This window comes from Gymnoscopelus microlampas (assembly GCF_963454915.1).
Source record: "Gymnoscopelus microlampas genome assembly, chromosome: 5".
In the NCBI taxonomy this organism is placed as follows: domain Eukaryota; kingdom Metazoa; phylum Chordata; class Actinopteri; order Myctophiformes; family Myctophidae; genus Gymnoscopelus; species Gymnoscopelus microlampas.
The window spans coordinates 53,823,599-53,836,098 of NC_139942.1; the positions used below are offsets into that span (position 1 = coordinate 53,823,599).

General features: G+C 40.2%; 1 protein-coding gene across 3 annotated transcripts in view; it reads left to right on the forward strand.

The window, feature by feature from the left end:
- ctnnd2b (catenin (cadherin-associated protein), delta 2b) overlaps window positions 1-12,500 on the forward strand; it is a gene marked incomplete at both ends in the record, with an annotated part of 257,135 nt that overhangs the window by 206,713 nt on the left and 37,922 nt on the right. For all 3 annotated transcript variants that reach the window (XM_084058604.1, XM_084058605.1, XM_084058606.1), the window contains one exon: window positions 343-529. In XM_084058604.1, the coding sequence (XP_083914730.1) occupies window positions 343-529 (187 nt within the window). The remainder of the gene's footprint in view (window positions 1-342; window positions 530-12,500) is intronic.

Genomic DNA, 12,500 nt, shown 5'->3' on the forward strand with positions numbered 1-12,500 from the left:
TAACTAAAGTTTTCAAGTACATGTAGTGGAGTAAAAGTACAATGTTTGCCTCCGAGATGTAGTGGAGTAGAAGTAAAAGTACTGACAATTTGAAATACGCAAGTAAAGTACAAATACCTCAAAATTGTACTTAAGTACAGTACTTAAGTAAATGTACTTAGTTAATTTCCACCACTGCACTTTTATACTTCCTCTGCTTTGCAGGGGGGCATTTCTAGTTTACTAATGTGTGTGTGTGTGTGTGTGTGTGTGTGTGTGTGTGTGTGTGTGTGTGTGTGTGTGTGTGTGTGTGTGTGTGTGTGTGTGTGTGTGTGTGTGTGTGTGTGTGTTCTGCTCTGATAGGTGTCCTGTGGAACCTGTCGTCGTGTGACGCCCTGAAGATGCCCATCATCCAGGACGCCCTGGCCGTCCTCACCAACGCCGTCATCATCCCTCACTCGGGCTGGGACACGTCCCCCCACACACAGGAGGACCGCAAGCTGCACCTCCACTCCTCACAGGTCCTACGCAACGCCACCGGATGCCTCAGGTATGGTGTGTGTGTGTGTGTGTGTGTGTGTGTGTGTGTGTGTGTGTGTGTGTGTGTGTGTGCGTGTGCGTGCACGTTTGTGTACAGTATGTGTGTGTGTGTGTGTGTGTGTGTGTGTGTGTGTGTGTGTGTGTGTGTGTGTGTGTGTGTGTGTGTGTGTGTGCGCGCGTGCGTTTGTCTGTGTGTGTGCGCGTGCTTGCGCGTAGTCACATGTCTATGCCTAGTGCATAGATATAGATACACTTAGATATCTATAGACATATTGCAGATATCTACACATAAAACTGTACTGACTGCTGCTGCTCATTCCAACTGCTGAGCTTCACTTTCTCTGCCTATTATGTCTATGCTGACTGAGTTAAGCTTCGACGCACGGCTTTCACAAATGAATGACCACTACTAGGGCCACAACTAGTGTGATATATATAGTACATGTTATTGTTGGCTTGATTTTTGGTGTAGCATTACCTGGGGAAAAATCCACCAGCCGCTGCGTGTGCGGGTCATATTTATCGTAATCAGTATTTCCATTTGCCAGCCTGCAGCTTTTGTTTGTTCCACAACAAAGAATAATGAAACTACTTATATCAACTATATAACACATTATATTATATGATTAGACTAGATCAGGGGTCTTCAACGTTTTCAGGCCAAGGACCCCCTAGCTGAGAGAGAGATGAAGCAGGGACCCCCTACTCTATATTGTATAAAATTGTGTTTCAGATTAAAGGTTTTTTTTTTACTTAGTCTGCTCTTTTTTCCCTCTACACCTATAGCCTCGTTGCCAAAAATAGCAGATCTACAAGCTTGTAGATCTGCTATTTTCGGCTAATGTCCCCCTCAGAAAAGGAATTCTAGGGTTCAAGTGGTTAAAAAAAACTACACACACAGACATCATTGATTTGGGCAATGTATGTGTTGCTTGTCTCTCTTCTAAGCAGTGGTGTAAAGTAACTAAGTACATTTACTCAAGTACTGTACTTAAGTACAATTTGAGTTTTTTTTTTACAAAATGCACTTCTTCCTCCACTGCTTCTAAGATGCTTTCTGAGAGAACAGTGAACGGTAAAGATCTCTTTCGTTTATTAATTCATATGAGAAAGCAGCCTATATAAAGGCCATGGTATAGAGCTTCCATGCTTTATTAATTCATATGAATATAAGCAGCATAAAGGCTTCTGTTACAAAGACCCAGAATAATGAAGATATGTTTCATAACAGCGTTGACAGACCTACAGCACAGGCCAATACATCATCCGCCTTTTGTGCACCATAATTACTGTGTGTGTGTGTGTGTGTGTGTGTGTGTGTGTGTGTGTGTGTGTGTGTGTGTGTGTGTGTGTGTGTGTGTGTGTGTGTGTGTGTGTGTGTGTGTGTGTGTGTGTGTGTGTGTGTGTGTGTGTGTGTGTGTGTGTGTGTGTGTGTGTGTGTGCGTGCGTGCGTGCGTGTCAGGCCAGGTGTTATGCTGTGTCAGCTCTCTCCATTCTGCAGGAATTCAATAAAAACGTGATCCATGGCACTGATAGTACAATGTATAGAAAATATGAGGTCGTATTATGAATTCATTTGCGGCCCATTATACAGTATATACATTCTGGAGCATTTTTTAACCCATTAAGACCGGGAACGCATCTGTGTCATTTTAAGATTCTTTGGCTATTCAAAAATAGCAGATCTGCAAGCTCATAGCGCGGCACTGAGTGCATACTGTCGGGCCATTCTATGTCACACAAAAGTAGCAAAAATAGCCGATCTACAAGCTCTGCTAATTACAAGGTAGATCTGCTATTTATTTTTTTATCGCGAAAATGTGTGCAAATCTTTGAATATATATACATGTTTTTAAAGCGAACATTTTTAAACTCCAATCTTTGCTTCTGGTGGGGGAACAAAATATTTTGAGATGGGGGTCCGCGGCCAAATACATATAATTCTGGGGGTCCTTGACATGAAAATGTTGGAGCACCACTGATATTATAGCAACATACTGTTAGGATTTAGGGGAAAGAAATGTTCTAGGGACCCCCCAGAAGCAAAGATTTCAGTTGCAAATGTTCACTTTAGAAATATATATATATATTCAAAGATTTGCACACATTTAAAAAAAAAAAATGCAGATCTACAAGCTCATAGCGTGGCACTCGGTGCCGCGCTATGAGCTTGTAGATCTGCTACTTTTTACGTCTCGAAGGGTTAAATGAGATGTAGGTGCCAATACTCATTCGTTGGTGAGATGATACTTTCACTTAGAGAATAATAAAATTATGATATCAGAATAATGTACTTCAGAAAAAAATACCCCTCCCCCTGTATATATGCATACCGTATGAATTGATATTTTGTAGTTTGAAGTAGATCACTTACATTTTCACTACACGTAGATGAATTAATCATTATCTTAATTCATTAAGATGTTCAGTGATGAAATTAGCATTTTAAATCTGTTCCCTGTTCTACTTCATCTGTTGCAGTTCTAAGCTGCTTCGTCTATGTCTATGATATAATACACTTGGTGGTTTATGATGAGAAAAGGAAGGAAGAAAAGGAAAAAACATCAGGAAGGATGACAAAAGAGGGGATCCACCTTCCATGCGCTGAGTGGGCATTAATGTCCAAATACATAACAAACAAACAAAATAACAAAGCTATTAAATGTCCAGGTGATAGAGATAGTAGAGAACTACAATACACAATAGTATTTAGTAGTATATTGATCATACATGAATCACCATGGTTGTGATATCAAAAGGGTCAGTGAGGTTCACAAGATAAAATTGCCATAACAATAATATCTATGGCTCTGCCTGACGCAGATCCAGTCAAGGACGCTCAGCAGTGGTATAAAGTAACTAAGTACATTTACTCAAGGTATTTTTATATTTTTATTTACTCCACTACAAGTATATGAAAACTTTTAGTTACTAGTTACTTTGCAGATTTGGATTATTAAAGACAAAACATACGTTAACCAACTAAGCCCTATTTTGTACTTCAGCTATTGAAAATAGCCGATCTACAAGCTCACAACGCGTCGCAGAGCGACGCGTTGTGAGCTTGTAGATCGGCTATTTTCAAAAGATTTGTATACATTTTGAAACCTGAAATGGGACATTCTGCACAACGGGTTTGGAACCTTAAGTACATGCCAATACTTTTGTACTTTTACTCAAGTAAAAATGTGAACACAGAACCTTTTACTTGTAACAGAGTATTTCTACATTGCAGTATAGATACTTTTTTTTACCTACAGTAAGTAAAACATTAGTGTACTTTTTTCCCACCACACTCAGCCAGCCAACAGGGCCGAGAGAGTGGAGAAGAGATCGATCGCTGTCTTTAAGGATTCCGGCATATATATCCTGAAATACAGTATTTATTTGAGGGAGTTTACCCTGGTTCCCTGAGAAGCTGCCCCCCCTAACCCACGTCAGGAGCACTTTAATGAATGATGCCGTTTCAATGGCTCTGCCAGCCCGGGGCGAGGAGAGGATAGAGAGTCTGTGCTTCTAAATAAGTCTGGCAACGAGAGAGAGATGGTCTGGTAGAGAGAGAGAGAGAGACTGGGCTGAACGCCAGACATAGACTTTGATGGCTCATAGTTTGGCCAGTTATACTGCTGCTAATATTGAGTGGCAAACAGAATCCGAACATCTGCAAACACAGAATAATGAAAACTTAAGAGACTTATTCACTCTCTCTCTCTCTCTCTCTCTCTCTTTGTGTTAATTTAGCTCTGAGAGTGCACAAATGTAACCAAATGGACCCGTGACGGGTCCATTTGGTTACATTTTGTGCAGTCTCAGAGTTACGAATGGATTAATCTCTCAAGAACAGATCCATCGCTGCGCTTGAATCTGTTGGTAGCAGCGTTAAGAACCTGTGCACATTGGCTACAATTGGGCGTGCAATCAGATCAGGAAGCAGGCCGCGCTTTACCCAATCAAATGTAGTGGGCGGGATTTACATGTTTGCTGCTCGTTCCCCACTGGAAACAAACCGAAACTCATTTAACAATAGCGTCCTCGAAGCCGACAAAACCACGGAAAGTTAGTCTTTTCTTTGGGAGAGATGGTGTTAGTGTTCCGTGGAGAAATATTGTTAGTGGAAATTAAAACATAGTCGCACCACCGGAAGTGAAAGGCTGAAGGCAGACCAAAACCCGGTTTCCCTGAGCACGGGTCCTCCGTACTGACCGTACAGCTCAGCTCAGAGTCAAATGAACAAGTGAAAAACAGCTGAGGGCGCTTTTTTTCCTTTTTATTTGACGATGGGTTCCCAGATTGCGAATGGATAAATGAACAGGATTTTTTTTGCCTTTTGCCCCTTTTCTCCCCAATTGAGTCATTATGCCAATTAATTGCCCCCACCGGGAGCACTTCGAGCATTCAAACTACTCCTTCCGCCCCACCACTCCCTGCTGACGGGATCCGGCCCCCCAGCCCGTACGCGTACTAACAAATATCACCCTTACCCGGTCGGCTTCCCTCCCCCGAACACGGGTCAATTGTGTTCACATAGACACCCGACAAAGCCGGATGCACCACGGTGGATTCGAACCCACAACCTCTCTGGTATAGTGGGCAGTCTTATAGACAGATAACCACTGTGCCACCTGAGCGCCTGAGGATTTTTACTGCATCTGTTACTGTATTTGCCCCTCCATCTGCAAAATATACGCTGTGTGTCTCCTGTCCCGCTGTCTGTGCCACGCCCTCTACACCCTGTCTGTGCCACGCCCTCTACACCCTGTCTGTGCCACGCCCTCTACACCCTGTCTGTGCCACGCCCCCCAGGGTGCCAGGGGTTCCCCAGCTAAAGTAGTTAATATAGCATCACAATCCTTTTAACCTCTGAACCATTATTGTATACTTTGGCTATTCAAAAGTCGTGAAAAAAGTTTAAGCACCACTGCCCTAGTACACGTGTAACCTATTAGAACACACACACACACACACACACACACACACACACACACACACACACACACACACACACACACACACACACACACACACACACACACACGCACACACACGCACATGCCGCGTGACATGTGTTGTTGTACACAGCCTCTTCCCAAAGCAGGGAAGCATGATTGATGAACCAATATGTGCAGAGAGGCGGGCTCAGCGACACCCTGATCCCCACTGGCCCCCGGAGACATCCATCAACATAACAACCAATCAGGCTCTCCGCTCTCTCACACACCCCTGCTGCTAGCCACACAGACAGCATCTGATCAGTGGAGAGCGTCAGGATTCTGCCAAGTCACTGTGTCTGTCTTACTGTCTGTGTCTGTGTCTGTCTTACTGTCTGTGTCTGTCTTACTGTCTGTCTGTGTCTGTCTTACTGTCTGTGTGCATTTGTGAGTCAGTGGTGGAAAGTAAGTACATTTACTCAACTTCTGTACTTAAGTACAAATTTGACGGGTGTGTGTGTGGGTGCGAGAGTGTGTGTGTGTGTGTGTGTGTGTGTGTGTGTGTGTGTGTGCGTGCGTGCGCGAGTGTGTTAGTGAGTGATAGCTTTGTGTTGAGAGGCTTCCAGCTCGGCTCAGAAAGCTAATTCATCTTTCTCACAAGTCGTTAGGGGAATGCAGGAAGTCTGATTACAGATTCAATATTTCATGGTGGCTTCAAAATCTAACTCGCCACCTGCTCTCTCTCTCTCTAGTCTCTCTCTCTCTCTCACTCACTCTCTCGCTCTCTTTCTATCTCTCTCTCTCTCTTCTCTCTCTCTCTCTCTCTCTCTCTCTTCTCTCTCTCTCTCTCGCTCATCTCATGTTGTTTCTGTATGTGTTTAACAGTCTGTATATGGTTCAGTGAGTCACGGTATAGACATATAGATTACTGCCAAACATATTCCAAAAGCATACTGTACTGTGCTTTGCCATTGGACTCAGTTCAAAACAACAAATAAAGCTGATCTTGTCTACAGACATTATCATTCCTGCGTGTTGCAGCACATTCAGGGGCCAAAACGTGTGTGAAACACATACATGCATGTTGATTAGACCAGTGGTTCCCAAACTGTCAATTTTTACTGTCAAGCTGTTCCCAAACTTCCCCAGAAAACAGTGATGCAATCGTCTGCAATTTGACATACTGTAAGACCTTGTGATTGTAATACTTCGAAATATCTGTTTTTATCACTTAATATTAGGGTTGATACAGTATAATTATTTAGATATTTTTATTTAATTTAATGTAATTTATTTGTGCTGTTATGGTAATTGAAAATGGTACTCACTTACACGTCTGATTTATATTAGTTGCGGCTATTTTCTGTGCCCGACACTGGCGCACAACTACAGTAACTATATGAATCAGTAATTCCTAGCTTCTAACACCAGCTGCCACTTTTCTTGAAAAATAGCTAAATCTTGTCTTCTTCATCCAAATGGCACAACTTCACTTAAACAGACTACAGTGTATACTCACCAATGCAAATTCATTTAGAGAACATACAGCCACAGATGAAAGGAAGCTACAAACATATATAATAGCTGTGTTTTTTCAAATACCATTCAATTTCAATTCAATGGGCTTTATTGGCATGAGAAAACATACGTTTACATTGCCAAAGCAAAAAGCACAATACAACAATACAGCAATACAATCAAAACAAAAAAGTACATTTGAAAGTCAGAATCTTCAATAGGTCAATTTCTTTCTATGTACCAAGATCACTGGGTGCAGGTATAGTGCAGGAATATACACAATGATTAGTCTTTAGGGTGGTTGTGTTCTGTTCGATATCCTTCTCCTATCACAGCAACTCACAAATCTTGCTGCTGTGTTTGCACACTGTTGTACTTCGCCCAGCAGATATGGGAGTTTTTTGTCATTGGTCATGTTTTCAAAATCTCTGTGTGTGGTTGTAATCTGTGGGAAGTATGTGTCTCTGATGTCTTGGTACAATGGACAGACGGTTAGGAAGTGTAGCTCGGTTTCCACTCCCTTTTGTGTGCAGTGGGTGCATAGTCTGTCTTCTCTCGGGATACAGGTCTGCCTGTGACGACCTTTCTCGATCGCAAGACTGTGCTCACTGAGTCTGTACCTAGTTAAGATTTTTCTTTGATTTGGGTCGGTCACGGTGCAAATACAATACAATGAATGCATAGCAAGCAGCAGCAGCAGTACAGTACAGAGGAGACTGTTCTGACATCACATTACAGTAGCAGTGTCTGCTCCGCTGCCAACATGAAAAAGATGTGAGTCCTGGAGCTATCACATGGAACACAGTATTGTGATAATGGTGGTTGAAACTAACCGATATTAAATAGGAGGCTACAGTATGATGTTATCACAACTAGCTAGCGAGCCAGAAGGCTAAATAATTGGATTGAGGGATGGCTACTACAAACTTTACCTGCCCATCTACACGCTCAGAACGCATTGCGATGTGTTGTGTTGCTTGTAGATCTGCTATAATTGCTACTTTTGAAAAAAATGTTGCTTCTATTGGTTCTAAGGTTCATTTTTCCCCGTTAAGTAACTGTTTTGGACATAAATGTCAATCAAAATGTACAATGTCCCATTTCACAAGTTTTCAAATGTGTACAAATATTTTGAAAATAGCAGATCTACAAGCTCACAATGCGTCGCATCGCGACGCATTGTGAGCTTGTAGATCGGCTATTTTCAAATGGCCGAAATGTATATAGAGCTGAAGTGGTTAGGTTTTGTGATAATAATCAAAATCTACAAAATAACTAGTAACTAAAGATTTCAAATAATTGTAGCGGGGTAAAAGTATAATATTTGCCTCAGAGATGTAGTGGAGTAGAAGTAAAAGTAGTGCAAATTGGAAATACTCCAGTAAAGTAAAAAATACAGTACCTAAAAATTTGACTTAAGTACAGCACTTGAGTAAATGTACTTAGTTACTTTCCACCACTGAGAGAGAGACAGTGTTTTTCCTTGGCTCATGCCAACAGGGAGATAATGTTTTTGCTTCTGCAGCCATCTCTCATGGAGGAATTGAATTATCTTCTAATTATTGTAGATATTTAATCTCTCCGCAGTGTGAGTTTTCCATGTTATTTTCCCGCTCTGAAATATTATAATCAATGATAATCTGCAGTAAACTGACTCGCAATGTTGGGCTCGAGGGCCTCGAGGGGATTTATAAAGCTATCTTTCCGCAAGATTATAGCTTAGCATTTTTCATTAGTTTTTATTTGTGTTTTTTATTGTTATTATTTTTTTTGTTTTCAATATCAGTTTGGTTTTAATTAGTTTTTAAAGCGGGTTTGCTAGTTTTGTTTATTTAAATAAAAATGCTTAGTTTTCATTTTGTTTTGTTATTTATTAGTTGTTGTGTTATTATTTGTAATATTGGGTATTTTGTCAGGGGTGAGATAAAAAAAAAAAACATTCGGGAAAAAACTGCAAAACATACAATTTAAAACAAAATGAATGCATAGATAGAAGAGATGAACACAACCAATCCACAACACCGCTATGAAGCAACAACAGTCACAAGGCGTCAGTGGTGGAAAGTACATTAAGTACATTTACTCAAGTACTGTACTTAAGCACAATTTTGAGGTATTTGTACTTTACTTGAGTATTTCCAATTTCCAATACTTTTACTTCTACTCCACTACATCTCAGAGGCAAATTTTGCACTACTACTATTATTTGAAATCTTTAGTTACGAGTTACTTTTCAGATTTTTATTATTATTACCAAACATGCATTAACCACTTCAGCCCTATATACATTTCGGCCATTTGAAAATAGCCGATCTACAAGCTCACAATGCGTCGCAATGTGACGCATTGTGAGCTTGTAGATCTGCTATTTTCCAAATATGTGTATACATTTGAAAAACTTGTGAAATGGCACATTCTGCATAATGAGTTCTTTTACTTTTGGTACTTTAAGTACATGTTGATGCCAATACTTTTGTACTTTTACTCAAGTGAATTTTTAATTCCGGACTTTTACTTGTAACAGAGTATTTTTTCCACCTGTGCCTGTCACACAATCATAATCAAAGTAATGCCATAAATGCTCTCTGGCACTTTTTCTCTGGCTCACCCGCCATGATGCCAGCAAGCCCTGGACTCGGTACTGTGAGGTGCCAACAGCTGGCATAAAACTGGCACAGCAACAAAAAAATGGGAAGATAGATTTCATATCCACCCAACCATACTGGTCGTTTTTTGGTCGAAATTAATGGACAAAGCTGAAAACTAAGGACATTTCCTCTATAATTGTCTTCGCCAGTTTATTATCTCCCTCTCAGTGTGGACGTTTAATTAACCTCAGCGCTATATATCTGGAAGTGTTGTGTTTCACCTTGGCAAAGTGCACTAGATGTTACCTTATTTCGGATAGTACTGCAGTGCAGTGTTAATTTTGTCGAATAAAACTATGACGAAAAAATGTTTGGCGACTACCTTTTTTCACTGATGAAAACTAAATGAAAACGAAATAAAAACTAAGCTAAGATGACTAAAACTAAGACTAAATATATTGACAATTTCGTAAACAAATAAAAACTAGCCTAAAATGTTAGTGAGGGACTAGTGGAGAAGAGATCCAGTAGAACTAAAAGACAAGTCATTTTGTGTTTGGTTGCGCTCGGGTGTTGCGCTCTGAAAATAGCCGATCTACAAGCGGTGCGACGCGCTGTGACCTTGTAGATCTGCAATTTTCAGCATGCAACCAAGTGTAAAATCAGCCATTACGACGTAATCAAGGCACCGCCAAAATACATTTTAGTTGACTAAATCATCTGTATATTTAGACGACTATAATCTTATGATATTTAGTCGACTAAAACTTACACATTTCAGGTGACTAAAATATGACTAAAACTAAATGAAATTTTATTCAAAAGACTATGACTAAAACTAAATCAAAATATGCTGCTAAATAAATAATACTTAATCTCTCTACCACTCTCAGTACTGTAAAGTAGCATACTGGAAATGTTCCTATTATTCTTAAGTATTTTTGACCAGAGCCGCAATAAGTAAAAAGTGAGTAGCCATCACTGATAAAGAGCTCTTATTCCTTTATCAGTTTCTTCTCGTATTTGAAGAAGTTTTGCTCATGGGACTGATTGATTGATTGAATACTTTATTAGCAGTTTGCCAAAAAAAAGCTCAGGAAAGTACAAGTTCAATACAAGGTCTGCTAAGAGGAATTTCAACCCAAGAAAAGCCATAACCTTTAACTTTATACTGTAGGACGTATCTATCAGCTACCATTGTTGCTGGCCGTGGCACGAAGTTATTTTTATTTTAGTGTTTTAGAAAAAAGGAACACAACCACAAACTGAGGCTGGAATCAAACCAGTTGTTTATCATTTGAGGGTCGATACAACATGTTTTCAAATCATTCGGGGAGGCTGTGGGTCAAGAAAAATATGATGTATTTATTTCAGAGCACTTTACAATCCTCCAGTGAACCCACTCCTTGTAAATATCTAACGTTCCCTTGATATAAGCGCTGGGTTACAGAGAGGCTAAGGACACTGCTAGCTTGAGCTAGGCAAACAATTCCAAACAAATTGCACAAAAACAAACCCGGCTGAGGGTCTCTTATGCCCGTAAGCAGGTGCAGAGGGCGAGTTAATCGCTCAAGTGGTGATTGAAGATAGAAGGGTAACAGCTTTGCTATGACAACCACTGCAGTGCATGCAGACTGTATAGAGACACAACCTGAGAGGTGGGGCCCTTCACAGGGAACGCTGAGGGCCCCACATCTCATTTAGCAAAGACTAGTTTTTTTTTTGCCCTTCAGTTTTTCAGTGGTGGAAAGTAAATTTACTCAAGCATTGTACTTAAGTACAATTTTGAGGTATGTTTTACTTTACTGGAGTATTTCCAGTTTTCAGTACTTTTACTTCTACTCAACTACATCTCAGAGGAAAAATTGTACTTTTACTCGACTACAATTATATGAAAACGAAGCGATGTCAGGCCACATCGTAGCCTAGGCCCTTGATACAATTTCTAAATCTCTGGACCTCTATCAAACTTGAGAAACAGTGGATTAACTCATTGTCATTCATTGTCGTTGAAGAATGAGAATTGTAGTTGTTGAAAGCTTATTGAAAATGCGTGCGTGCGTCCGTGCGCGTGTGTGTGCGCTTGTGTGCGTGCATGCGTGCGTGTGTGTGTATGTGTGTGCACGTGTGTGAGTATGTTCATTGTCGTTCAAGAATGAGAATTGTAGTATTTGAAAGCTTATTGAAAATGTGTGTACTGTATGTGTGTGAGCGTGTGTGAGTATGTGCGTGCGCATGTTTGCTTGCGTGCGCTTGCCTTGCGTCCATGTGACACTGTCATATACGACGAAGTATAAATCGGACCTCATTTAAGTTTCCTATAGATGACATAACATAGAGTGATATAAATTGACGTTGGCAGTTTGGCATTTGGAAGCTCAGCTATGCCCACCTCTAGGTGGCTCTTGTTGATGTGTTGTATTAATTAGGTCTGAACATGGTTGGTTTGTGAACGTGGATCAGATGGCAGTGGTGGAAAGTGACTAAGTACATCTATTGAAGTACTGTACTTAAGTACAATGTTGAGGTATTTGTACTTTACTTGAGTATTTCCAATTTCCAATACTTTTACTTCTACTCCACTACATCTCAGAGGCAAATATTATACTTTTACTCGACTACAATTATATGAAAACTTTAGTCACTAGTTGCTTTGCAGATATAAATTATTATATTATAAAACATACAACCACTTTAGCCCTATTTTATACATAGGCTATTTGAAAATATCAGATCTACAAGCTCACAACGCGTCGCATCGCGACGCGTTGTGAGCTTGTAGATATGCTATTTTCAAACATTTTAGTACTTTTACTTTTGGTACTTTAAGAACATTTTGATACCAATACTTTTGTACTTTTACTCAAGTACATTTTTAATTCGGGACTTTCACTTGTAACAGAGTACTTCTACATTGTAGTATTGATGCTTTTACTTAAGTAAAACA